The sequence below is a fragment of the Betta splendens genome, chromosome 4 (genome assembly GCF_900634795.4).
Source record: "Betta splendens chromosome 4, fBetSpl5.4, whole genome shotgun sequence".
NCBI classification, from domain to species: domain Eukaryota; kingdom Metazoa; phylum Chordata; class Actinopteri; order Anabantiformes; family Osphronemidae; genus Betta; species Betta splendens.
In genome coordinates, this window is record NC_040884.2 from 27,509,546 (window position 1) to 27,532,431 (window position 22,886).

Sequence of the window (22,886 nt, forward strand, 5' to 3'; positions counted from 1 at the left end):
GGCTTTAACTTACTATTCAGGACAACTTCTCCATACTGATTTCAACATCTCATTTCTCAGTCAGGGTGGCCGAGCGGTCTAAGGCGCCAGACTCAAGGATGTGTCCTTTCCAAATAGGGATTTCTGGTCTCCTGTTGGAGGCGTGGGTTCAAATCCCACTCCTGACAGAAAATATTCTTCTGTTTTGGATCATAAGGTTTAACTTCATTTTAAATCAAGCATTTAAGTTAAGGAGCCACACAATAAAGCCGTAGGAAAGATTAGAGCAACCCTGGTTCAGGAAGGAACTCGAGATTTGTGACCAGCAGTATAGGTTCATGCCCTGTAAGAGCACCAAATGATGCCACAAGTACATAGATGATCAGAAGTAGCTGCATTGTATCTTTTTAGATTCAGAGGAGTGGTATGACCAAAAGACAAGAAGATGAAGTATACAGGCTGAAACAGAAGTGGCTTCATGGATTTAAACAAAGGTGGAGGTTCAACCAAGATTCAAACTCAGATCACTGGATTCAAAGTCCAGAGTGCTAACCATTACAGCATGGATCCCAGATATACACCATGCAGACACCCGTGCCATCAATTCTATACACCCACCACAGGATCCAAATTGTTACAACTGACAAAGACAAACAAGGCTTTAATTTCATTTTAGGACAACTAATCCAGACTAATTTCAAGCTTCATCTCTGACAGTCAGGATGGCTGAGCGGTCTAAGGGGCCAGACCTAAGGATTGAATCTGTATGGTTTTTAAACAAAACAAAGATTCTCCAAAGATTTGAATTCACATTACTAGAGTCAGAGTTCAGAGTGCTGAACTTTACACCATGAAACAAAACAATGCTCTTGCAGGCGCCTGAACAGTGTCTTTCTATACAAAACACCAAGGAAGCAAAACTTTTAGTACTTACAAAAGCAAACAGGGGTTCAACCTAATTTTAGACCAAGTACTCCACAGACATGACATGACGTTTGTCAGTAGTATAAAGAGAAAAATCACCAAATAGCAGGTTCCACTGAGATTTGAACTCAGATCACTGGAGTCAAAGTCCAGAGTGCTAACCATTACACCATGGAACCACATGATCTGTGGCACAGAATTTGTGTAAGGATTTCTATAAAACCACTACAGAATCAAAATTTTAACTTCTGACGAAAGCAAACAGGGGTTTACCTTAAGCTCTTGTTGTCTGCTTGTGTCTAACTCCCTATACGAGACCATCTGTGCAGCACTGTATAGAGAAGTCTTTGTATAGCTTCCTAAATTGGAATTATAATCTCCAAAACAGGCAGATTCAGTGGACAATATTCGAAGGTCATAAAGTATACAGGCATGACAGGAAGTGGCTTCCTGTTTTTTAAACAAGACAAAGATTCCCCCAAGACTTGAATTCACATTACTAGACTCAGAGTCCAGAGTGCTAAACGTTACACCATGAAAGCAAACAATGTTTGGGCACACACCTGAGCAGTGTCTTTCTATACAAAACACCACAGAATCAAAAGTTTTAGTACTTACAAAAGCATTTAGGGGTTCAACTTAATTTTAGACCAAGGACTTCACAGACATGACAGGAAGTGCGTCATTGGTATAAAGAATACAATCACCAAAGAGAAGGTTCCACTGAGATTTGAACTCAGATCACTGGATTCAGAGTCCAGAGTGCTAACCATTACACCATGGAACCACAAGATGGATGACTTGGGGACCTGTGCCTTTATTTATATACAACCACCACAGAATCTATATAGTTACAACTGACATATACAAACAAGGCTTTAACTTACTATTCAGGACAACTTCTCTATACTGATTTCAACATCTCATTTCTCAGTCAGGGTGGCCGAGCGGTCTAAGGCGCCAGACTTAAGGATTTGTCCTTTCCAAATAGGGATTTCTGGTCTCCTGTTGGAGGCGTGGGTTCAAATCCCACTCCTGACAGAAAATATTCTTCTGTTTTGGATCATAAGGTTTAACTTCATTTTAAATCAAGCATTAAAGTTAAGGAGCCACACAATAAAGCCGTAGGAAAGATTAGAGGAACCCTGGTTCAGGAAGGAACTCAAGATTTGTGACCAGCAGTATAGGTTCATGCCCTGTAAGAGCACCAAATGATGCCACAAGTACATAGATGATCAGAAGTAGCTGCATTGTATCTTTTTAGATTCAGAGGAGTGGTATGACCAAAAAGACAAGAAGATGAAGTATACAGGCTGAAACAGAAGTGGCTTCATGGATTTAAACAAAGGTGGAGGTTCAACCAAGATTCAAACTCAGATCACTGGATTCAAAGTCCAGAGTGCTAACCATTACAGCATGGATCCCAGATATACACCATGCAGACACCCGTGCCATCAATTCTATACACCCACCACAGGATCCAAATTGTTACAACTGACAAAGACAAACAAGGCTTTAATTTCATTTTAGGACAACTAATCCAGACTAATTTCAAGCTTCATCTCTGACAGTCAGGATGGCTGAGTGGTCTAAGGGGCCAGACTTAAGGATGGAATCTATATGGTTTTTAAACAAAACAAAGATTCCTCAAAGATTTGAATTCACATTACTAGAGTCAGAGTTCAGAGTGCTGAACTTTACACCATGAAACAAAACAATGCTCTTGCAGGCGCCTGAACAGTGTCTTTCTATACAAAACACCAAGGAAGCAAAACTTTTAGTACCTAAAGTAAAGAAGTGGCTTCCTGTTTTTTAATCAAGAGAAAGATTCCCCCAAGACTTGAATTCACATTACTACAGTAGACTCAGAGTCCAGAGTGCTAAACGTTACACCATGAAAGCAAACAATGTTTGGGCACACACCTGAGCAGTGTCTTTCTATACAAAACACCACAGAATCAAAAGTTTTACTACTTACAAAAGCAATCAGGGGTTTAACTTAATTTTAGACCAAGGACTTCACAGACATGACAGGAAGTGTGTCATTGGTATAAAGAAAACAATGACCAAAGGGAAGGTTCCACTGAGATTTGAACTCAGATCACTGGATTCAGAGTCCAGAGCTCTAACCATTACACCATGGAACCACATGATCTGTGGCACAGAATTTGTGTAAGGATTTCTATAAAACCACTACAGAATCAAAATTTTAACTTCTGACGAAAGCAAACAGCGGTTTAACTTAAGCTCTTGTTGTCTGCTTGTGTCTAACTCCCTATACGAGACCATCTGTGCAGCACTGTATAGAGAAGTCTTTGTATAGCTTCCTAAATTGGAATTATAATCTCCAAAACAGGCAGATTCAGTGGACAATATTCGAAGGTCATAAAGTATACAGGCATGACAGGAAGTGGCTTTCTGTTTTTTAAACAAGACAAAGATTCCCCCAAGACTTGAATTCACATTACTAGACTCAGAGTCCAGAGTGCTAAACGTTACACCATGAAAGCAAACAATGTTTGGGCACACACCTGAGCAGTGTCTTTCTATAGAAAACACCACAGAATCAAAAGTTTTAGTACTTACAAAAGCATTTAGGGGTTCAACTTAATTTTAGACCAAGGACTTCACAGACATGACAGGAAGTGCGTCATTGGTATAAAGAATACAACCACCAAAGAGAAGGTTCCACTGAGATTTGAACTCAGATCACTGGATTCAGAGTCCAGAGCGCTAACCACTTCACCATGGAACCACAAGATGGATGACTCGGGGACCTGTGCCTATATTTATATACAACCACCACAGAATCTATTTAGAATCGGTATAGTTACAACTGACATATACAAACAAGGCTTTAACTTACTATTCAGGACAACTTCTCTATACTGATTTCAACATCTCATTTCTCAGTCAGGGTGGCCGAGCGGTCTAAGGTGCCAGACTCAAGGATGTGTCCTTTCCAAATAGGGATTTCTGGTCTCCTGTTGGAGGCGTGGGTTCAAATCCCACTCCTGACAGAAAATATTCTTCTGTTTTGGATCATAATGTTTAACTTCATTTTAAATCAAGCATTTAAGTTAAGGAGCCACACAATAAAGCCGTAGGAAAGATTAGAGCAACCCTGGTTCAGGAAGGAACTCAAGATTTGTGACCAGCAGTATAGGTTCATGCCCTGTAAGAGCACCAAATGATGCCACAAGTACATAGATGATCAGAAGTAGCTGCATTGTATCTTTTTAGATTCAGAGGAGTGGTATGACCAAAAAGACAAGAAGATGAAGTATACAGGCTGAAACAGAAGTGGCTTCATGGATTTAAACAAAGGTGGAGGTTCAACCAAGATTCAAACTCAGATCACTGGATTCAAAGTCCAGAGTGCTAACCATTACAGCATGGATCCCAGATATACACCATGCAGACACCCGTGCCATCAATTCTATACACCCACCACAGGATCCAAATTGTTACAACTGACAAAGACAAACAAGGCTTTAATTTCATTTTAGGACAACTAATCCAGACTAATTTCAAGCTTCATCTCTGACAGTCAGGATGGCTGAGCGGTCTAAGGGGCCAGACTTAAGGATGGAATCTGTATGGTTTTTAAACAAAACAAAGATTCCTCAAAGATTTGAATTCACATTGCTAGAGTCAGAGTTCAGAGTGCTGAACTTTACACCATGAAACAAAACAATGCTCTTGCAGGCGCCTGAACAGTGTCTTTCTTTACAAAACACCAAGGAAGCAAAACTTTTAGTACTTACAAAAGCAAACAGGGGTTCAACCTAATTTTAGACCAAGTACTCCACAGACATGACATGACGTTTGTCAGTAGTATAAAGAGAAAAATCACCAAATAGCAGGTTCCAATGAGATTTGAACTCAGATCACTGGAGTCAAAGTCCAGAGTGCTAAACATTACACCATGGAACCACATGATCTGCAGCACAGAATTTGTGTAAGGATTTCTATAAAACCACTACAGAATCAAAATTTTAACTTCTGACGAAAGCAAACAGGGGTTTACCTTAAGCTCTTGTTGTCTGCTTGTGTCTAACTCCCTATACGAGACCATCTGTGCAGCACTGTATAGAGAAGTCTTTGTATAGCTTCCTAAATTGGAATTATAATCTCCAAAACAGGCAGATTCAGTGGACAATATTCGAAGGTCATAAAGTATACAGGCATGACAGGAAGTGGCTTTCCTGTTTTTTAAACAAGACAAAGATTCCCCCAAGACTTGAATTCACATTACTAGACTCAGAGTCCAGAGTGCTAAACGTTACACCATGAAAGCAAACAATGTTTGGGCACACACCTGAGCAGTGTCTTTCTATAGAAAACACCACAGAATCAAATGTTTTAGTACTTACAAAAGCATTTAGGGGTTCAACTTAATTTTAGACCAAGGACTTCACAGACATGACAGGAAGTGCGTCATTGGTATAAAGAAAACAATCACCAAAGAGAAGGTTCCACTGAGATTTGAACTCAGATCACTGGATTCAGAGTCCAGAGTGCTAACCATTACACCATGGAACCACAAGATGGATGGCTCAGGGACCTGTGCCTTTATTTATATACAACCACCACAGAATCCATATAGTTACAGCTGACATATACAAACAAGACTTTAACTTACTATTCAGGACAACTTCTCTATACTAATTTCAACCTTTAATTTCTCAGTCAGGGTTGCTGAGCGGTCTAAGGCGCCAGACTTAAGGGATTTGTCCTTTCCAAATAGGGATATCTGGTCTACCTGTTGGAGGCGTGGGTTCAAATCCCACTCCTGACAGAAAATATTCTTCTGTTTTGGATCATAAGGTTTAACTTCATTTTAAATCAAGCATTAAAGTTAAAGAGCCACACAATAAAGCCGTAGGAAAGATTAGAGGAACCCTGGTTCAGGAAGGAACTCAAGATTTGTGACCAGCAGTATAGGTTCATGCCCTGTAAGAGCATCAAATGATGCCACAAGTACAGAGATGATCAGAAATAGCTGCATTGTATCTTTTTAGATTCAGAGGAGGGGTATGACCAAAAAGAGAAGAAGATGAAGTATACAGGCTGAAACAGAAGAGGCTTCATGGATTTAAACAAAGGTGGAGGTTCAACCAAGATTCAAACTCAGATCACTGGACTCAAAGTCCAGAGTGCTAACCATTACAGCATGGATCCTAGATATACACCATGCAGACACCCGTGCCATCAATTCTATACACCCACCACAGGATCCAAATTGTTACAACTGACAAAGACAAACAAGGCTTTAATTTCATATTAGGACAACTAATCCAGACTAATTTCAAGCTTCATCTCTGACAGTCAGGATGGCTGAGCGGTCTAAGGGGCCAGACCTAAGGATTGAATCTGTATGGTTTTTAAACAAAACAAAGATTCTCCAAAGATTTGAATTCACATTACTAGAATCAGAGTTCAGAGTGCTGAACTTTACACCATGAAACAAAACAATGCTCTTGCAGGCGCCTGAACAGTGTCTTTCTAAACAAAACACCAAGGAAGCAAAACTTTTAGTACCTACAAAAGCAAACAGGGGTTCAACCTAATTTTAGACCAAGTACTCCACAGACATGACATGACGTTTGTCAGTAGTATAAAGAGAAAAATCACCAAAGAGCAGGTTGCAATTAGATTTGAACTCAGATCACTGGATTCAGAGTTGTCTGCTTTTGTCTAACTCCCTCATAAATATCTAGCCGATGGCTCTGATCACATCAGGTAAACCGGGTCTCTGGAAACTTGAATTTAATGTTGCCCCGTTTAACCAGTAGATGATTGTTTCCCACATAGTTGGCATGGCTAGGCTCAGGGTACACTACCCAATTAGTCTGCAGCTTATTCTGGATGCCCCCGTGGCTGGAACCCTATGGTAAGCAGCTGGGTGTGTCTGGCTGCACGTCTTCTCCTTGAATCTCGATCCAAGAATGGGCACCTCTACCAGATTCTAGATCTTCTAACACATCATCTAACAGAGCTATAACATATATGTTTGCAGGGGCGCCGCTAACAGTTGTGGGCCCTATGAAAAAATTTGATGGTGGGATTTACAATTTATAAAGTACTAACGATTGTTAAATAAATAAGGATGATGGTGCAGTTGGTTAAGCTGTGATGTCAGTAATACTAAGGTTGTAGATTTAAATCTTGATGCGGGATCAGTTATTTCTTTTGTCAAAAACGTACCATTATTCAGTCAAAATGACAATAGTGAAAACCGTTTGCTATGGAATTAAAATGTGATGCCTTTCTCAGGTTAGGAGGAAAAGTGTTAAAAGTGATTCTGTAAACCCGTCAGAGTGAGAGCTCTGCATTTGGATCTTGGACAGTAGTTGAAGTGAGCGCTCTTATCGCTCTCGTCAAATAGCACATCTTTGACGTATTTTCCACGTTTGTAAACTAGCTTCAGCAGTGATGAAAGTAGCGCTAACATTATACTGCAAGGAAGCTCAGTGAATAAACAAGGCTTTCTTTAAAAAATTGTGAAAGTTGTTCTTGGCTCTCTTCGCTCTTTCTGCTTTGTTAAACAGTTCCTTTCGTTTCTGATGGGCGGATTTATGCCTTGACCGCGAGGATGTTACTGCTTTAACCGGTGACGATCCGACAATCTCACTCAGCAGCGTCCATAGGGTCCAAGTGGACGGACTGAACCATGCAGTAAATGGGAGGAGAGGTGTCATTTGTCCGGGGAGGCAGAAATAAGTTGCAATTTAGTTTTAATTTGTAATTATTTCATTTATAAATGCGTGGTATCGTATACATTAGTGCTAATAATGTTATTATAATTTAATAATAATAATAATTATTATTTATTAGATCAATAGCTGTAGAAAAGTACTTACGCCAGCCAGGGAGCTATCGTGTATCTACGCACATTTCTACTTCACGTAGTTTCTGATACATCTGGCCTTAGGTGTGAGGTGTGCCCCTGGCCAGTAGAAGCAGTGTGCTCCGGTCTGTAATATGAAGATCTATGCTGGGGAGGATCATATCGCAGTGAACTGTCCTCTGGACACCAGTGATCTGCCTGCTAAGTAGGAGGGTAATGGTGTGTGCAATAAGAATTAGGGGCTGCATAAACACTATGAGATGTTGCTGATGGGCTCGTTCTCTGCTTGCATCTCCACCTAAGTCTTTCTTCAAAGTCAGCTACATAACATGGGTCAGGATTTCCTCTTACTTCAGCACTACGGTACACTACCTCTAGAGGTGGGAACATCTCTAGGAGTATTAAGGATGCTTTGCTTTTTTCTCTCTAGTTGTCTGACCCGCTCTTGTAGCGCCTCCCGTTCCCTCTCTAATGCAGCTTCCTCGTAGTCTCAGGTGTTGTCTGAACTGGCATTGCAGGTCCTTATTTGCTCTTTCTATTACATGAGCTTGGCGACGTTCTTCTGTATGCTGCCACTGGGCCCTCTGACTCAGAGAGGAGGGATGAAACTAAGTCAAGGTCATACTCTCTGAAGATACTCACTCACTGATGTTGGAATAAAACTTGATAGCCAATAAACACGGTACTGATTGAAGCGTATTGTACTTTACGGGTTTCCCTTGAATGCCCCATGGTGTGTGGCCAGAGGTAGCGAATGAGATTGGAGACGAGTGATTAAATGCAGGATGGACTACTAGTGTTGATCGAGTAACGTTTAAGTTTGAACGCAAAATAAAGAATTAAACTAAGAGGACAACTACACTGGTCCCATGTGCCTTAAACCAGTAGTAACAAACATCTGTTCAGTTCCAGATGATGCAGTCTGTCCTTACTGTGGCGAAATGATGGGTCCAACGAACAATCCTTCAGTCTCTGCCGGCGCATTATAAAAATGCCTAGTGAGACCGCTGGAGGGCGTCGTTCTAGTTTTCATTTTAGGAGAACATCAGCTGGTCTTAGTACAAACTGATAATGTCAGGTATCTATATGCGCAGCCACTCAGCTTCACGCTGCAGTCAACTGGACTCTATTCTGGGAGTGCCAGTTTATTATTGACCTTTTTTCCCTCTGCCACATAATGAAACCAATATTAAAAAGACAGTTAATTAAAGAAGCTTTTAATTTTTGGGGGGAATGATTTAAGTGTTAGAGTACATGTTGATTGCATCTACTGTTACAAGGTTTTCCATGGTAAACAACATGAAACGTATGGACAGTGGAATCATAAGATACTTCAGATGCTGCAGGCCTGAAGCTTCTTGTCAGCAAGTTTGAGAGCGACCCAGGTGTTGAGCATGGAGGCCCTCAGTTTACACCACACCAGGTGATCGGTCAAGCCAAAGATCTGCGCTGCAAACTGAGCAGCAGCCTCAGGGGAGAGGACCGTGGAGCAGCCGAGACCTGCAGGCAGACCAAGTTCCCTTTATATAATGGGTATGTTCATGACATTTTTCATGCTGTACATCAATGCTCACCACTTGGCATGCGAAGGGACGACCAGACGTCTTGTGCACCCCAGTCTGGAGAGAGAGGCGGGCAGTTGATGACCGGATAAGCAGTGTTCCCAGACATCACTGGACCGAGGCCGTTACTTCTGCCGGCTACAGCCACAAACACAGTGGGTACGCCATCACCTGGAGAAAAGCAAATGGGTGTTATTCCACACAAACAGAAAGCTCTTGTTTAGAAAGCAGTGAGTATGCGTTTGAAGTGAAACCACACCTTCATATTGTGCTTTGATGCGGAGCGTCTCATCTGGACCTTTGTGGGCCGACGTGACTCTGAGGACGCAGGGAATGCCGTAGGAAGTACAGGCCTTCCTGATTTTTTCACAGTGGGCCATGTCAGAGGTGGAACCCATCAGAACCACCACCCTGCCACTGGTCTGGGGCTCCAGCAGCAGCTAGAGACACAGCCACACTCATTAGCTTATATCACTTTAGCTAGGCAGAGTCCACTGTGTGTGGGTCTAAACAAGGGGTAAGCCACAGCCAACTACAATAGTCAAACAGCTGATTAAAAGAAAAAAAAAAGTCTAAACTGATAACACAGCATTTGGGGAAAAAAAAAAAAAACAGTTCTTGTACCTTGACCCTATCAGAGACCCACTCAAAGTTTCTCTTCACCATCTGCATTGCCTCAGGGGTTATTTCTTTCAGGTCTCTGTAAACCTAAAAAAAAAAAAAAAAAAAAAAAAAAAAAAAAAAAAAAAAAAAAAAACAAAAACAAACAAACATTAAGACAGTTTTTAGCATTTTTGGAACATTTTTTAATAGAGGTGAAGTCAAAAACAAAGTATTAACCTGCTTGTCTTTTTGCTGGCTCCGATCTCCAGAAGGCCACAGCCTCCATGAATCATTATCAATTACGTCAGCGAGGACAATCTCCTGAGTCTTCACGTTCACACCAAATTCAATCTATGAGCAAAAGAAGAAAAGGATTGTTTTGTTGTGTGTCGGCTTATAGTGGAGAATGGGTCTTTCTAAGATAGAAAAATAAAAACAACAGAGGGCAGCACTGCTACACACACCTTCATATCCACCAGTGTGCAGTTCTGTGTGGCCCAGGCCTTTTCCAGAACCTCAAAGATGGCCACAGTGCTGCGATTCATGATGTCCACCTCACACTGGCCAATCGTGAGCCCAGCCAGACAGAACTTGGCCTCCAGCAGCTGCTCCTCTGACCACTGAGGATCATTGTTGGCATCGTCCTAAACCAGATAATTAGTGCTTGAGGTCCGTTAATGGCACTTAAAAAATGAAAATCACGCTGTGGAAGTTCGCATACTCACTTTAAAGAACATCTCCATCTTCAGGGGGGAGAAGCGGTAGCCTTCCTTGACTCCTGGATTCCTCTTGAGGAAAGATCCAGTCGCAACTCTACGACAAACCCATTCAATGGGAATCATCTCACAATGAGCTGCGATGAACGCAGTGTCCGAGTGCTGCTTCATGAAGGCAGTCTTAATGCCTGCAAAACATCACAATCTTTTAAAAAACGTGTTCGAAGTCAGAGGTTTAATTCAGTATAGATAAAAGGTTAAACATGACAGATGTGGTTGGTCACATTCTGGTCAACTACATAACATTTCAGGTCACAAGATGGTCATTAACAAAGCGTGGTTGAAACTCGCGAGTGGCATGTGAGTTGGTGAGATCTAATTATTTTACTGAAGTCAAGCTGAGACGCATCAGCCATACGTCAACATAACTGTGACGAAGTCCAAAGAAAAGCCACGAAATCAGTTCAGAATGGTTTCAGATTAGACTGTGCTGATTGATTGTGTCCAGATACGCATCTCACTCACTGGGGTCAAGCTGACTTTTGGAGCCCACAAAACTTTAAAAATTTTAATCAAAATAAAAATATCAACTCTAAATTATTACTTTTGTTGTTTGCTTGTGTAATATTGCGTAATTGACTGTGAAACTATATTTATTTCTACATTGGATGTGATATCGCTGCTTTAATCTGGCAAAGTTTCTCATCTCTATTTTAATTTTATTATTATTTTACCAGATTCCTGAAGAAGCCTGAACACACAGCTCGTCGTTTTGTTGGCGATGGCAGCCTTGCCCTCCATCTGGTCTTTCCTCGCTGCATTTCCCGCAGTGATCTGGTCTTTGGACTGAACCAGAACCAGTCCGGGCTGGTCCAACAGCTCAAAAACCTGCTTCGTCTTTCCCTCACTCAGCTTCTGGCCGAGCTTCAAGTCTGAAAACAGGCACATGTGGATAAGAATCACATATCAACATATTTGACTTTGGCTCTGAAGTGCGCGCTAGCTGTCGTACTGTACCTGGCGTGGAGACCATGACGAACCTACAATCCTGCACAAAAAAAGACAAAAGACTGATGAACAAATGTGTCACGCAACTTTCTTTAAAGTTGCTAAAACGATAGCAGAAGGCGTGTAGACCACACGAGAGGGAAGTGGAGTCTGTCTTACGTGCTTCGACAGCCAATCACGTCCGTCAACTGACTGAGACAACCAATCACCGCAGCGCCCTGGTTACCACGTGGAAGGACGACGCTGGAATATCAAACATTAGCAAGACGGAGAACTTTTCCGAGGTTAACTTTTCACACTACCTAAACTGCACGAGCGTTATGTAGATTGATTATTCGCCTAAAACAGTCGTCGTCAAACCCGTTTTGTTAAGATAGTCGATTAGATTCATTCTGGTGGTTAACAATTATCTGAAAAATACCACGTGGATGTCTTCAATTTCAGATGTTTCACAAAATCTCCTGTCATAATTTAAAATATAATTGACGTGACAACAACAATGGCGACCTATTGGACCTGAGTGTTCTTGTACCGGGACTCCATCTGCTTCTCGATCAACCCAACGATGTTCGCTAAATCTAGATTTTAACGAGTTACATCGGATAATTAACCCGTGCCTGCACGTGTTGGTCTCATCGGAGCGCGGACGCGCACGCGAGGATCCTCGAGCCGACCGGAACGAGACTGTTCTTCTGGTCAACGGAGCACTGGACTGGCGGCAACATGGAGTTTGAGGAGTCCGGCATCGGGGAGGAATGCGGGGTGTTCGGGTGCGTGGCCGCCGGCGAGTGGCCCACGCAGCTGGAGGTGGCCCAGGTCTTAACTCTGGGACTGGTGGCGTTACAGCACAGGTAAGTAACGGAGAGGCGCGTGAGTGCGGTTATCGCGGTAATGCGTGTTCAATTTAGTTTGACACATAAGAGATGGCGTTCAGACGCCACGTTTAAGCGTAGCTGTTGCAATGTTTACAATATTTAGACAAACATGGCTAGAATATTCATTGTAACCAATAGAAGAGCAAAAGTTTTGACGGTCTTCAGCCCCAACAATTTCTGCCTCTGTTACAAACGCGTGACTCGAGGCAACATTGTCATTTAGACACGCAAACACGTGCTGGGGAAAATGTGACTTAAATCTAAAGTGACCAAGGTGCAGACTGGTAGATCCGAACTGCTGCTGCTTCAGGGCGATTTGATGCTTATTTAGCTGTAGATATGTGATGATTAGTTATTACTTCCCTCCTTTTTGTGTCCTGTCTGGCAGTCTAACAAGCAGCATGTATTAGGCTGAATATGACATTTTGGAGTTTTGCCTTTTCTTGGGCAATGGTTTATCTCTGGTTTTATTAGTCCTTTCTGAGTAGTTGTGATGTCAGCCTGGGAGTTGGTGGACAGGTTGGGTCTGTGTGTGTGTGTGGGGGGGGATCCACACACACACACACACACACACACACACACACACACACACACACACACACACACGTACGTTTTATTTGCATCCAGTCTAGAGTCTTATTAGTTATCTTAGCCTTGGATTTATTTAACTAGATCCGGCTACAGTTTCTTTCATTGCTGGGTTCATTTTAAAACCACAGACTCATCATTTTTGTCCTTGTTTCCCACTCCTAACTCGGTTTATATGGGTGTGATACTGTACCTGTCTCTCTGGGGATGGGTCACGCGAGGCCATGGAGCACACTGAATTGATCTTAATTATCGGCATGTGTTCCTGTTCCTCTTTGCACTGAGCCCTCACATCTGTCAGAATGCAGTCGGTGGAGTGTTTTTTAGCTGGAGTCTGGAGTAAGAGATCTGAAAACAAAAGCAGAGGCGGGTTTAAATTCAGATTATAATATTGACGAGTGACTCAATACATCTCTTCTGGACCTTTGCCTTTGTTAGCTGTTACAACAGAACCCTTAACACTAATTTCATTTTGATGCTCAAATCACGAGACTGACACAAAACAAAAGGTTTAGTCAGTGGTGGTGGCTGTGTCATGTGCCGCCTGCAGACTGATTAGAGAAGGAGACACAGTTCGAACCTTGATCCACCGCTTTCCTCTTCATCCCTCTGTTTGCTGAGTGTGTGTCTTTTTTTTCTATCCTTGTTTCACAGGAGTCTGCAAACAACAAATAATTAAAATGGGTACATGACATTCTCAATACACGTTCTTTACACAGTTTTAAAGGATCAGTTAGGTTGCTAATTACTAGATAAACATCTGCATAGCGGTCTTTAATGGTAATAATAGTGTTCTCACTCTTTAATCTGTGCTTCTCATCCAAGTGATGATCGTTGGTCTTACGCTGCCTCGGTTCTTCATTGTTTGCTGCAGCGTCAAGGTTCACAGACGAGGCGGAATCTGAGCTATAAGTTCTCTCCTCCGTCGCTCCCATCGTTGTCGTCATTGAGCTTGCCTTTGCCAAATAAATGTTCACATGATCCTCGATCTCGCAGCCCTCCAACATCAGCAGCTCCCCTGAGTCCGCTTGTTGATCTGCATGTCCTGCGTCATGTCCCGAGCCGTTTCTGGAACGATTCATGATGGCATCCACCTCATCGTAGAACCTCATGAGGCGCCTCGGGTCGCTCTCGTCGCTCTTGCCCCTTTGGAGGGAGCGGTAAAGGTACTTGAGGTTCTTGTACTTGGTGTGACACTGTTTCCAGTCGCGTTCGATGCCTTGTTGCATTAAGCGGTTGGAGATCTGGACGAAGATGTCCCTCTTCCTGGTGGAGCTCTCCAGCTGCCTGCATACTCTCTTGTCGGCCCAAACGTGAATCAGAGCGCGGACCTCCTGGTCACTCCAGTTTCGACCCGTGTCGGAGACCGTGACCACATGGAACTGGTCAGAGCTGGGTGAATCTGTTACATGAGCATCTGGAATAATCAAAAAATAGGTTATGGAAAGTAGAAGAAACCGCACAAGTGATATGAGCAACAGTCATACCTGACGTTCTCCACTTTGCTTCCATGTCTCCATCTATATCATAATCATCACTATTGTCATCTGTAAGTAAGGCAGTGTCACAATTATTTCTTCTTTAGCCTAATGCTACAAATAATGCATGTAGCGGTGATACGTACCGTCATCTATTTCTATCACGACCTCGCTTTCTAAGGTTGCCGTCTGTGCTGTGTGTCCTACTTGTGCTTGTGGCCTCCCTGCAGCAATTTCTTTATCATACAGCTTCTTCTGCATCTCCACGGTGCCGTTTTCGAGCCCACGGTCCAGCAGAATGGCCTCCACCTCGTCGAAGAACTTCATGTACTTCCCTGGGCCCCCGGCGCTGCTGCCCCCAGCAGCATGAGTGCTCTTAGCAGTCTTGTAGTCGTATTTCAAGTTCTTGTATTTGGTTCGACACTGCTTCCAGTTCCGTACCACACCAAAGCTTCTCTGCATTTGACGGGCCATCTCTTGGAAGATGGACTTGTTGCGTAGCGTGTACTTCAAGCGCTCCCGGATGCGACGGTCGGCCCAGACGCACAGCAGTGCCCGCACCTCGTCGTCTGTCCAGTGTCGGCCCCCCTCTTCAACCACACTTGGCGTGTATGGAAGAGCTCGATGGGTTCTCTTTATTCCTGTACAAACACAAACAGTGTTATCTCAGCTGTTTTATGTATTAAAATATTAATTAATCTGACTTAATTAAGCTACACTTTTTTATAACCTTTTATATACATATTTTAATTTAAGGCTAAAAATACTTTACCTGTAATCCCAGGTTTTTGTTTACAAATTGTATATTGTTATCATGATGGTGAACCTACATTTACCTTCCTGCATTGGCATAGTGACTGGGGAAGGGTAGGCTCCTCTTTGATTACCCACATCTTCCTCCACCTCCTCCCAGCCCTCCACCGGCCTTCCATCCACTCCTGGGCTGTAGTTGGCTGAAGCGCCTGCTGCTGCATCAGGCTTCCTGCTCTGAAGTCCCAGGCTCCTGCATTTGGCCTGACACTCCCACCAGCTGCGTGCAACACTGAGCCTCCTCAGACGCTCTGAGATCAACTCAAACGTGGTTCTGCTGTCAGCTACATGCTGAGCTCCCACCTCGTCCCAGACTGACATGAGAGCCAGAACCTCTGCCTCCCCCCACTGCCTCTCCACCGAGCCGTTTTCCTCCACTGCCTCCCTATCACCTCCTCTTTGTCTCTCTGCTCCTCTCTCCATGTTTGAGCTGACCTGGAAACGCTTTCTTTTCCCCAGCCCGTCTGTCTCTGCTGCCCGGTTCCCTAGGCAACCAGGCGGTTAAGCCTGATAGCAACGCCTCCGTGCAGAAAAGCAGCCTCACCACTGGCTTAAGCTGTGTGCTGAGAGGGAGGGACTAAATGTAATCTGAGAAGCAGCTTGGTAAATAGGCTGAAGCTGCAGCAAGACGACTCTCCTTTTATGGCAGCTCCTCGGCACATATGCAGATGTTTGCAGCCTGTGTTTTTTTTTCACTTTTGATTCCTGCATTGTTTGCTTGAATAGAAACCAGTTTGCTTTGCCTGAAGGTTCCTAATGAAACTTTGAGAACCTAGCCAGTGCATTCATGTTTAGACTCGCAGAGGAGAAGAGAGTGAGTAATCATCACTTCCCATTAATGTGATATTACTGTAATAATTGTCATGTGACTGCATTTGTCCACTCAGGGGTCAGGAAAGTGCCGGGATTGTTACAAGTAATGGAGCCAGTCCTCCCACTTACACCACCCTTAAGGTAACATTATTTATTATTAGTGTAGTTTAGCTCACTGTTCAATTAAAAAAAAATCGGTATTACAGCGTTTGTTTAAACTTCACCACACCCATATTTTAGCTTTTCGACTTAACCCAATAGCTGTGTATCAAGAACGGTTATTTGCCCTGCCAACTTTAAATGTGTAAACATGTCTCCCTGATTTTTTTTGCATCTTTTTAGGGAATGGGATTAGTGAACACCGCTTTCCCACCTGATGCCCTTCTGAAGCTACGCTATGGTAATCTTGGTATTTGTCACACGCGCTATTCAACCACAGGGATCTCGGAGCTGCAGAACTGTCAACCCTTTGTGGTGGATACACTGCATGGCAAGATCGCTGTGGCGCACAATGGCGAGCTGGTTAATGCTCATGCCCTGCGGAAAAAGGTGCAAATGGTCCTATTTCAGATTTGACATTGATATAGTTTATATTTTAAAAACATGCAGTGATTAAATATGCCAGATGTGACGGTATTGGTTTGCATTTCAAGCATCATTAGTTTATACTAAATCTATTCACTGTAAAAATGTGATGCAGGTGATGCGCCATGGAGTTGGCCTGTCCACCTGTTCAGACAGTGAGCTCATCACCCAGCTGCTGGCTTTGAACCCGCCACTGGAGGAGCAGGACGCACCAGACTGGGTTGCAAGGTCATTAATTTGATTCAGTGCCGGTCAAATATTACCATTTTCTTTTCCCAACACTGTTCTATACCTACAAATATTGTGTGATTTGTCCCGTAGAATTAAAAACCTCATGACTGAAACCCCTACGTCCTACTCGCTGTTGGTGATGTTCAAAGATGTCATCTATGCAGTGCGTGACCCTTATGGAAATCGACCACTCTGCATAGGACGACTTGTTCCAATCTCTAAATTACACAGCACAGGTATTCTCAACACTGTTTTAAGGAGTTGTTTCAGGGATAGTAACTAGAATAAAATTGTCCACTACCGCAGCTAAAGAAACCTCCTCAGAGGTTCTCAGGTAGGTCTTTAAATCAAGTGTGTCAACTGGTGGATGATTAACTTTGTTTTTTTTGGTCAGGTGCTGAAGAGGAGGACACTGAGGGCTGGGTTGTGTCATCTGAGTCCTGCAGCTTTCAGTCCATTGGTGCGAAGTATGTTTTCCGTTACAGTGCAACATCTTCTGCAGGATAATGTTAGGTCTGCGACCTCTGAGCATTTTGCTGTCCCTCAGGTATTACAGAGAAGTCCTACCAGGAGAGATAGTCCAGATATCCAAACATGGAGTCAAGTCATTGAGTGTTGTTCCTCGCCCTGAGGGAGACCTACCTGCCTTCTGTATATTTGAATATGTTTATTTTGCTCGACCAGACTCTATTTTTGAAGGTATGATTGTTTTATTCTTGCTATGCTGCTCTAAATCATTTTATTGTTTTATTGCATTACTTGAAGTTAGAGTCAGCTGCATGTTCACTGTCTTCTCCCACTGTACTGCAGGTCAGATGGTCTACACCGTCAGGCAGCGCTGCGGTCGGCAGTTGGCCATTGAAGCGCCTACAGATGCAGATGTGGTCAGCACTGTGCCAGAGTCTGCTACCCCAGCTGCCCTGGGCTACGCTCAGCAGGTTTGATTAGCTGTCCGTGCAACTGTCGAGGACCGCACTTGTATGCTCTCCTTCTGTGCATCTGACCTGTCTACATTGTTTTTGCTCCTCTCAGTCTGGACTTCCCTACATAGAGGTTTTATGTAAGAACCGATATGTTGGGAGAACATTCATTCAGCCAAATACTCGACTGAGGCAGCTTGGAGTTGCAAAGAAGTTTGGGGCGTTGACGGACAACTTTGCAGGGAAACGAGTGGTACTAATTGATGACTCCATCGTCAGAGGCAACACCATCTCTCCCATTATTAAACTGCTCAAGGAAGCAGGCGCAACAGAGGTTTGTTGACCAGTACTGAACAGCAATGTTAATAAAAAAAGAAAATGTACTACTCAGTTATTACAATAATGCACAAGGGTTTTCTCAGCCTTTAAAATTAGTCTGTGTCCTGAATATTAATACTTTTACAGAAAGACTGCTAATGTTACTAAATTGCACCCCAAAAATTCTCTAATAATATAATGATAATTAAATAACTAGAAACTGTGTATTTCAGGTTATCAGGTATTGGATCATATTTACTATTATTCAAAGCAGTATGAGGAGAAAGTACCGTAGTAGTCACAGCTAATACAGTAAAAACATAATCCAAAATCAGATATTTGATTTTAGACCATAATCAAAAGGGTAAAACCAGCAGCTGCAGGACAATGACTCATACTTCCTCCTTTACAGGTCCATATTAGAGTTGCCTCCCCTCCTCTCAGGTTTCCATGTTACATGGGCATCAATATTCCAACCAAAGAAGAACTTATTGCCAACAAACCAGAGTTTCAAAACATTGCTGGATATATTGGTAAGGATTAATATCCAATGTTGTATTATAGAGCACAGTTCAACTGAAGCAAAGGTTTGAATGCTTCATCTCTTTGTAGGCGCTGCCAGTGTACAGTATTTGACCGTAGAAGGTCTGGTATCAGCTGTCCAGCAAGGGATTGCATCCCACCAGGACGACGAGAGGATCGGCTCCAGTAGCAAGTCCAGCAAGCCAGTGGGCCATTGCACTGCTTGTTTAACTGGGAAATACCCAGTAGAGCTGGAGTGGTAACATAATCAGCCCTCATTATAGCAGCAATTTGCTTACATGATGTTACAATCATGAAATTAACTGAAATGCACTGTTAAATTACACACATGCAGCAGCTTGCGACCTCATTTGTGCTGTATTGCTTTACCATCACCAACCTCTAGTGGCAGATGTTTGCTATAACGGAGGCATGTTACTGCAGATTTCGTCTCACTGATGTAAGGTTACTTTGTATATAACTTGTTTCAGTCCAAAAATGAAATAGAAAACATGAGCATTCATAAATGCACAAGACTAGTGACCAAAAACTGAAGCTTTTTACTTTCTAGTTTAAAGACATTCTTTTACCTTTAAAATTAACTGTTATGTTTTGGATTCAACCATTGTTTTTTTTGTTAAGTTGAAGCATTAAGAATAAATCAGTGCAATTACACAACTTTGTTTTTTGTTTGAGAAACAAACAACTGGGTTTTATTTTAATGATTCACAAATACTGAGCTAACAAACGCATAACCAGCCTCCACAGGACTAAAACAAAAACACAAACTAAATAAACGAGCGCTTAAATTTAACACCTTAATAGCTTTGTTACATTATTAAAATTTCTTGAGCTTAAACTGCAACAACTGTCAAATGCTCCTTTGTGCACTAATAATCCAATACCTGTACTGGAAATATCTGACTACTACACAACACTTGAACTTGGTTGGATCATAAAATATGAACTGAAATATTGTGTTTTTTCCCTCCAGTCTGACTTGTATGAACGTCTCTGAGCAGGTTTTGCCCATGACTGGTTTGTTTTCACCATTTCCTGCACCTGCTGGGAAGAAATTATGGTTAAGACAACAAATGCTGCAAAACATTCTTAGAATTAGATTACAATTACCTGTGGCAGTAGCTGTGTGCTGCTCTACACTCACATACCTGTTAAAGCACAACAATAAACCAAAGGCCATTATAAAGCAGATAAACAGTAGAAACAGCATGCAATAAGTAAGACATTGTGGGAGAGCCGTACCGTAGCCAGACAAAGTCAGACCTTGAATCCTCCTGGCATCTGCTGAGTGGTGCTGGGTACCGACATTTTGAAACACACTGCGTTTACGGTCATGATGATGCTCAAGCTGAGATGAAGGAAGACAGTGCCCCAGCACTTCATTCTCACGACGTTTGGAGCCTGGGGAGTATGTATAATACTCTTCCCTGGAGCGCTTAGAGTGGGGGCGGCTGTCCGAGCCTGACTCTCTTTGGCGCTTCCTCAAGACAGAGCGGTGAGGTGACAAGGCCAGTGCAGCCAGCACCGAGGACGAGTGACTTTGGTTGGCTCTAGAGCGTTCAGCACAGAGACGACAGGGAGGGATATTATAGAAAGACTTGTTCTGACATACAAACTTGTGGTACAGTTTTTTAAAGTCTTCATCGATCTGCTTTGGTGAGTGGGAAGTACTGAGTACTGGCTGGGATGAATCGCAGAAAAGATGCCTTCGGAGCCTGACACGACCTTCTGGACTAGCTGACTGAAGTGAAGGCAGCTGGAGAGTGTGGTTGGAGTGTTGAGGGTAGAGTATCCTGTTCCCAGTAGGTTTTTGCAAAGGGGAGGACAGAAATGTTGACACTGATGAAGACTGTGCAGTCTCTCTTGAAAAGCTTTCTCTACGTGATTCTTTGGGGCTTCTGTAAAAGGATCTAGGTGAACCACTGAAGCTGGTCAACATCCTCATCTTCGATGGACTTTGTCTGACTGGGGAGCTATAGACATGTCTGTCATTAACAGCATTGTTTTCTGATGCAAACACAGAGCCTTCAGCAGCCTGCTGTTTGTGTGCAGACAGGGAAAGCCTTTTATTCCAAAGAGAACTCTGCAAGGCTGCGTTTGCAGTGGGATAGCAAGGCCGTGAAGGACTCCCATGATAGGAATAGGACTGTTCTCCTAGAAGGGTCAAATCAGGCACAGAGAAGGTCTTGTTAAGCAAGATTTTTTGTGGCCTTGAAGTCTCAGGTGGCTCATAAAAGTCCATCGAGAGGATAGGCTTGTGCTGCTCTCTTGTCTGTGAGCTCGTCTGCCTACCAGGCAACTGCTGTTGTGCCATCCTGTCCTGCAGCTTATGTACCATCTTCAAAGGAGACCGTGGCAAATATTCAGCCCTTGTGTACTGCCCTCTTTCTGGGAGGTCTTCCGGGAGCAGAATGCTGCTGGTCATCTGCCTTTCCTTGCTATGCTGCAGTGAAACAATTGAAGTGTTGATGCTGATATTGCTTCTTGAATGCTTTCGCCATTTGCGGTACTTGGTCAGCACAGCGTCAGCAGCCTGAGACACATTATTTCGATGCCAGGCCGTTTCTATTCGACTGATCATGCTGGGGTAGAGGTCCCCCAAAGTGTTATGACTTCTCAGTGTCATTTGCAGTTCCTCGTCTTGGTCTTCAGGTTGAATCTCCGTCTCTGAAAAGCTTCCCCCACTTTCATGCAGTAGGCTCACAGTCAGCTGGGTTGGCTCACTTCCAGCCATTCCTGTAATAAACACAATAGAAAATGCTACCCAACATCCAGCTATAAATGAATCTTGCTGCTGCAATCTATGCTTTCGTGTTGTGTTGAAAAATATTCAAAAGCACATTGCTTTGTTCATCTTACCATCATCCTCTCCAAACAATTGTCTGGTTGATGCAGGAGTATCATGAAATTCAGTACTTTGAAATGTGAAGTCCAACTGTTGAACAGAAACCAAAGTAAACAAAAACGAATGAGACATTTATCAAAACCTTGTTTGGAGAAAAATTGAATATTTACCTGGGAATCTCTTGTAGTGTCTTGTGCTGTCAAATAAATAAAGTAATACTACTTAGATCAAATCCACAATTTATTAACATTGCAACCGGGAATTTTGAGGTTCAGTGTTTGCTGCTTACATCTTAATGACTCATCTCTCGAATCTGCGGAGCTCTGAGAAAAGGAAAAACAGCGTTTAACACGTCTGAAGTTACATTTTGTGTATTACGGACTTTGAGACTCAAACCTTTGACTCCAACTTGCTCAGCTCGAGTTCTGCCATCTCCATGTAGCGACCAATTGCTGCAAGACATATATACAATCAGACACGGTTACATGCTGCTTTTGGTAGCAGAGTTTTAGGCTGCTTCCTGAACCTTCAATACACCAAGTTGCTTCTTTGGAACCAGGGGACTTTACTTACTTGCGGTATTTGTATTTTCGAGGTCCACCTCTATGCCCCCGTTGTGATACTGAAGCTTCGAATACTATAGGAAACAATAACAAATGTTAGAATTCTCCCACTTGCTCGTATTTAAAGCTTACGCTAAGTTGACGGCAGCTAGCTTCTTCACTTGATGCTAACGTAAAGGTTTAGCCTCGTCGGACAGTTTCTTAACGCACCTTATCTATGATTCGGTCCAGGGCCTTTTTGTATCGAAGACCGTTCTTTTGCAATGCATTACTAAAATCCATGTCTGTTAACAATTGTACAATTCTCTTTCTTTACAGTGATAGCTTGCGTAGAGGAACCGCAGCCGAGCACAAAGGCGCCTTGGGTTCAAAAAAGTGCTTTAGCAAAATGGGTCATAGTGATTGGACAGAGGACGCGTGGTGCTTTCACTGTCAACGGGAAATTAAACGACTGGTGCAGCCTTTGAATATAGATGTACGAAGTAAATATATATACATTTCTAAACCTTGACAAAAAGTTGATTTCTTCCTGTACAGTAACCCACATTTAATAAAGGAAATATTTTATTGTGTGTAGAGATATTTAAACATGTCTTTAATCGTGAGCAGTGACAGTATTATTCATATACATAATAAAACAATTCGACAAAGTTGTACCAATAATATCCTAAG

At 42.8% G+C, this 22,886-nt stretch overlaps 3 protein-coding genes and 8 non-coding genes across 15 annotated transcripts; 4 read left to right on the forward strand and 7 right to left on the reverse strand.

Annotated features, from left to right (window-relative positions):
- Window positions 1-59: 59 nt before the first annotated feature.
- trnal-caa (transfer RNA leucine (anticodon CAA)) lies at window positions 60-167 on the forward strand. Its single transcript has 2 exons — window positions 60-97; window positions 122-167. It is a non-coding gene; the product is annotated as a tRNA-Leu (tRNA).
- An 843-nt stretch (window positions 168-1,010) lies between these two features.
- On the reverse strand, window positions 1,011-1,082 carry trnaq-uug (transfer RNA glutamine (anticodon UUG)). Its single transcript has one exon. It is a non-coding gene; the product is annotated as a tRNA-Gln (tRNA).
- Window positions 1,083-1,618: 536 nt separating this feature from the next.
- trnaq-cug (transfer RNA glutamine (anticodon CUG)) lies at window positions 1,619-1,690 on the reverse strand. The gene has a single exon. It is a non-coding gene; the product is annotated as a tRNA-Gln (tRNA).
- Window positions 1,691-1,836: 146 nt separating this feature from the next.
- On the forward strand, window positions 1,837-1,944 carry trnal-uaa (transfer RNA leucine (anticodon UAA)). Its single transcript has 2 exons — window positions 1,837-1,874; window positions 1,899-1,944. It is a non-coding gene; the product is annotated as a tRNA-Leu (tRNA).
- A 1,034-nt stretch (window positions 1,945-2,978) lies between these two features.
- Window positions 2,979-3,050, reverse strand: trnaq-cug (transfer RNA glutamine (anticodon CUG)). The gene has a single exon. It is a non-coding gene; the product is annotated as a tRNA-Gln (tRNA).
- A 536-nt stretch (window positions 3,051-3,586) lies between these two features.
- trnaq-cug (transfer RNA glutamine (anticodon CUG)) lies at window positions 3,587-3,658 on the reverse strand. The gene has a single exon. It is a non-coding gene; the product is annotated as a tRNA-Gln (tRNA).
- Window positions 3,659-3,815: 157 nt separating this feature from the next.
- On the forward strand, window positions 3,816-3,923 carry trnal-caa (transfer RNA leucine (anticodon CAA)). The gene is made up of 2 exons: window positions 3,816-3,853; window positions 3,878-3,923. It is a non-coding gene; the product is annotated as a tRNA-Leu (tRNA).
- Window positions 3,924-5,376: 1,453 nt separating this feature from the next.
- On the reverse strand, window positions 5,377-5,448 carry trnaq-cug (transfer RNA glutamine (anticodon CUG)). Its single transcript has one exon. It is a non-coding gene; the product is annotated as a tRNA-Gln (tRNA).
- Window positions 5,449-8,952: 3,504 nt separating this feature from the next.
- On the reverse strand, window positions 8,953-15,853 carry paics (phosphoribosylaminoimidazole carboxylase, phosphoribosylaminoimidazole succinocarboxamide synthetase). 3 transcript variants are annotated; one of them, XM_029147571.3, is made up of 15 exons: window positions 15,423-15,853; window positions 14,733-15,227; window positions 14,596-14,655; window positions 13,908-14,525; window positions 13,689-13,766; window positions 13,302-13,456; window positions 11,655-11,685; window positions 11,372-11,569; window positions 10,647-10,825; window positions 10,386-10,565; window positions 10,159-10,272; window positions 9,943-10,026; window positions 9,578-9,758; window positions 9,331-9,489; window positions 8,953-9,256 (listed from the first exon to the last, which is right to left on the reverse strand). In XM_029147571.3, the coding sequence occupies exons 1-15, from the start codon at window positions 15,817-15,819 to the stop codon at window positions 9,090-9,092; spliced, it is 3,096 nt and encodes a 1,031-aa protein (XP_029003404.1). In that variant the 5' UTR covers window positions 15,820-15,853; the 3' UTR covers window positions 8,953-9,089. The 3 variants fall into 3 exon arrangements, with proteins under 3 accessions (XP_029003404.1, XP_029003406.1, XP_029003405.1); XM_029147573.2 differs by lacking the exons at window positions 13,302-13,456; window positions 13,689-13,766; window positions 13,908-14,525; ... (1 more) ...; window positions 14,733-15,227; window positions 15,423-15,853 and adding an exon at window positions 12,263-12,403; XM_029147572.3 differs by lacking the exons at window positions 13,302-13,456; window positions 13,689-13,766; window positions 13,908-14,525; ... (1 more) ...; window positions 14,733-15,227; window positions 15,423-15,853 and adding an exon at window positions 11,805-11,944.
- On the forward strand, window positions 12,362-19,607 carry ppat (phosphoribosyl pyrophosphate amidotransferase). Of its 2 annotated transcripts, none has more exons than XM_029147577.3 (11): window positions 12,362-12,496; window positions 16,284-16,350; window positions 16,552-16,758; window positions 16,910-17,022; window positions 17,116-17,261; window positions 17,420-17,492; window positions 17,573-17,724; window positions 17,836-17,963; window positions 18,058-18,279; window positions 18,676-18,796; window positions 18,876-19,607. In XM_029147577.3, exons 1-11 carry the CDS (start codon window positions 12,369-12,371, stop codon window positions 19,046-19,048), a joined length of 1,530 nt encoding a protein of 509 aa, XP_029003410.1. In that variant the 5' UTR covers window positions 12,362-12,368; the 3' UTR covers window positions 19,049-19,607. The 2 variants fall into 2 exon arrangements, with proteins under 2 accessions (XP_029003410.1, XP_055364330.1); XM_055508355.1 differs by lacking the exon at window positions 12,362-12,496 and adding an exon at window positions 15,925-16,210.
- On the reverse strand, window positions 19,465-22,617 carry si:dkeyp-117h8.4 (uncharacterized protein LOC572032 homolog). 2 transcript variants are annotated; one of them, XM_029147574.3, is made up of 9 exons: window positions 22,425-22,617; window positions 22,225-22,288; window positions 22,048-22,103; window positions 21,941-21,974; window positions 21,822-21,847; window positions 21,666-21,741; window positions 20,049-21,542; window positions 19,917-19,954; window positions 19,465-19,847 (listed from the first exon to the last, which is right to left on the reverse strand). In XM_029147574.3, exons 1-8 carry the CDS (start codon window positions 22,494-22,496, stop codon window positions 19,947-19,949), a joined length of 1,830 nt encoding a protein of 609 aa, XP_029003407.1. In that variant the 5' UTR covers window positions 22,497-22,617; the 3' UTR covers window positions 19,465-19,847; window positions 19,917-19,946. The 2 variants fall into 2 exon arrangements, with proteins under 2 accessions (XP_029003407.1, XP_029003408.1); XM_029147575.3 differs by having other exon boundaries at window positions 19,465-19,850.
- Window positions 22,618-22,886: the final 269 nt, after the last annotated feature.

What these genes read in the sequence shown, in the direction of transcription:
- ppat (XM_029147577.3), top strand. Translation starts at nt 12,369, where the DNA reads ATGGAGTTTGAGGAGTCCGGCATCGGGGAGGAATGCGGGGTGTTCGGG. An exon ending in CCACTTACACCACCCTTAAG is followed by an intron (nt 16,351 to 16,551) that starts GTAACATTATTT and finishes GCATCTTTTTAG; the next exon opens with GGAATGGGATTAGTGAACAC. An exon ending in GCACCAGACTGGGTTGCAAG is followed by an intron (nt 17,023 to 17,115) that starts GTCATTAATTTG and finishes TTTGTCCCGTAG; the next exon opens with AATTAAAAACCTCATGACTG.
- paics (XM_029147571.3), bottom strand. Translation starts at nt 15,819, where the DNA reads ATGGAGAGAGGAGCAGAGAGACAAAGAGGAGGTGATAGGGAGGCAGTG. An exon ending in CGTGATAGAAATAGATGACG is followed by an intron (nt 14,656 to 14,732) that starts GTACGTATCACC and finishes CCTTACTTACAG; the next exon opens with ATGACAATAGTGATGATTAT. An exon ending in CGTCATGGTCTCCACGCCAG is followed by an intron (nt 11,570 to 11,654) that starts GTACAGTACGAC and finishes GCCTGTTTTCAG; the next exon opens with ACTTGAAGCTCGGCCAGAAG.
- si:dkeyp-117h8.4 (XM_029147574.3), bottom strand. Translation starts at nt 22,496, where the DNA reads ATGGATTTTAGTAATGCATTGCAAAAGAACGGTCTTCGATACAAAAAG. An exon ending in CGAAAATACAAATACCGCAA is followed by an intron (nt 22,104 to 22,224) that starts GTAAGTAAAGTC and finishes TATGTCTTGCAG; the next exon opens with CAATTGGTCGCTACATGGAG. An exon ending in ACACTACAAGAGATTCCCAG is followed by an intron (nt 21,742 to 21,821) that starts GTAAATATTCAA and finishes TCTGTTCAACAG; the next exon opens with TTGGACTTCACATTTCAAAG.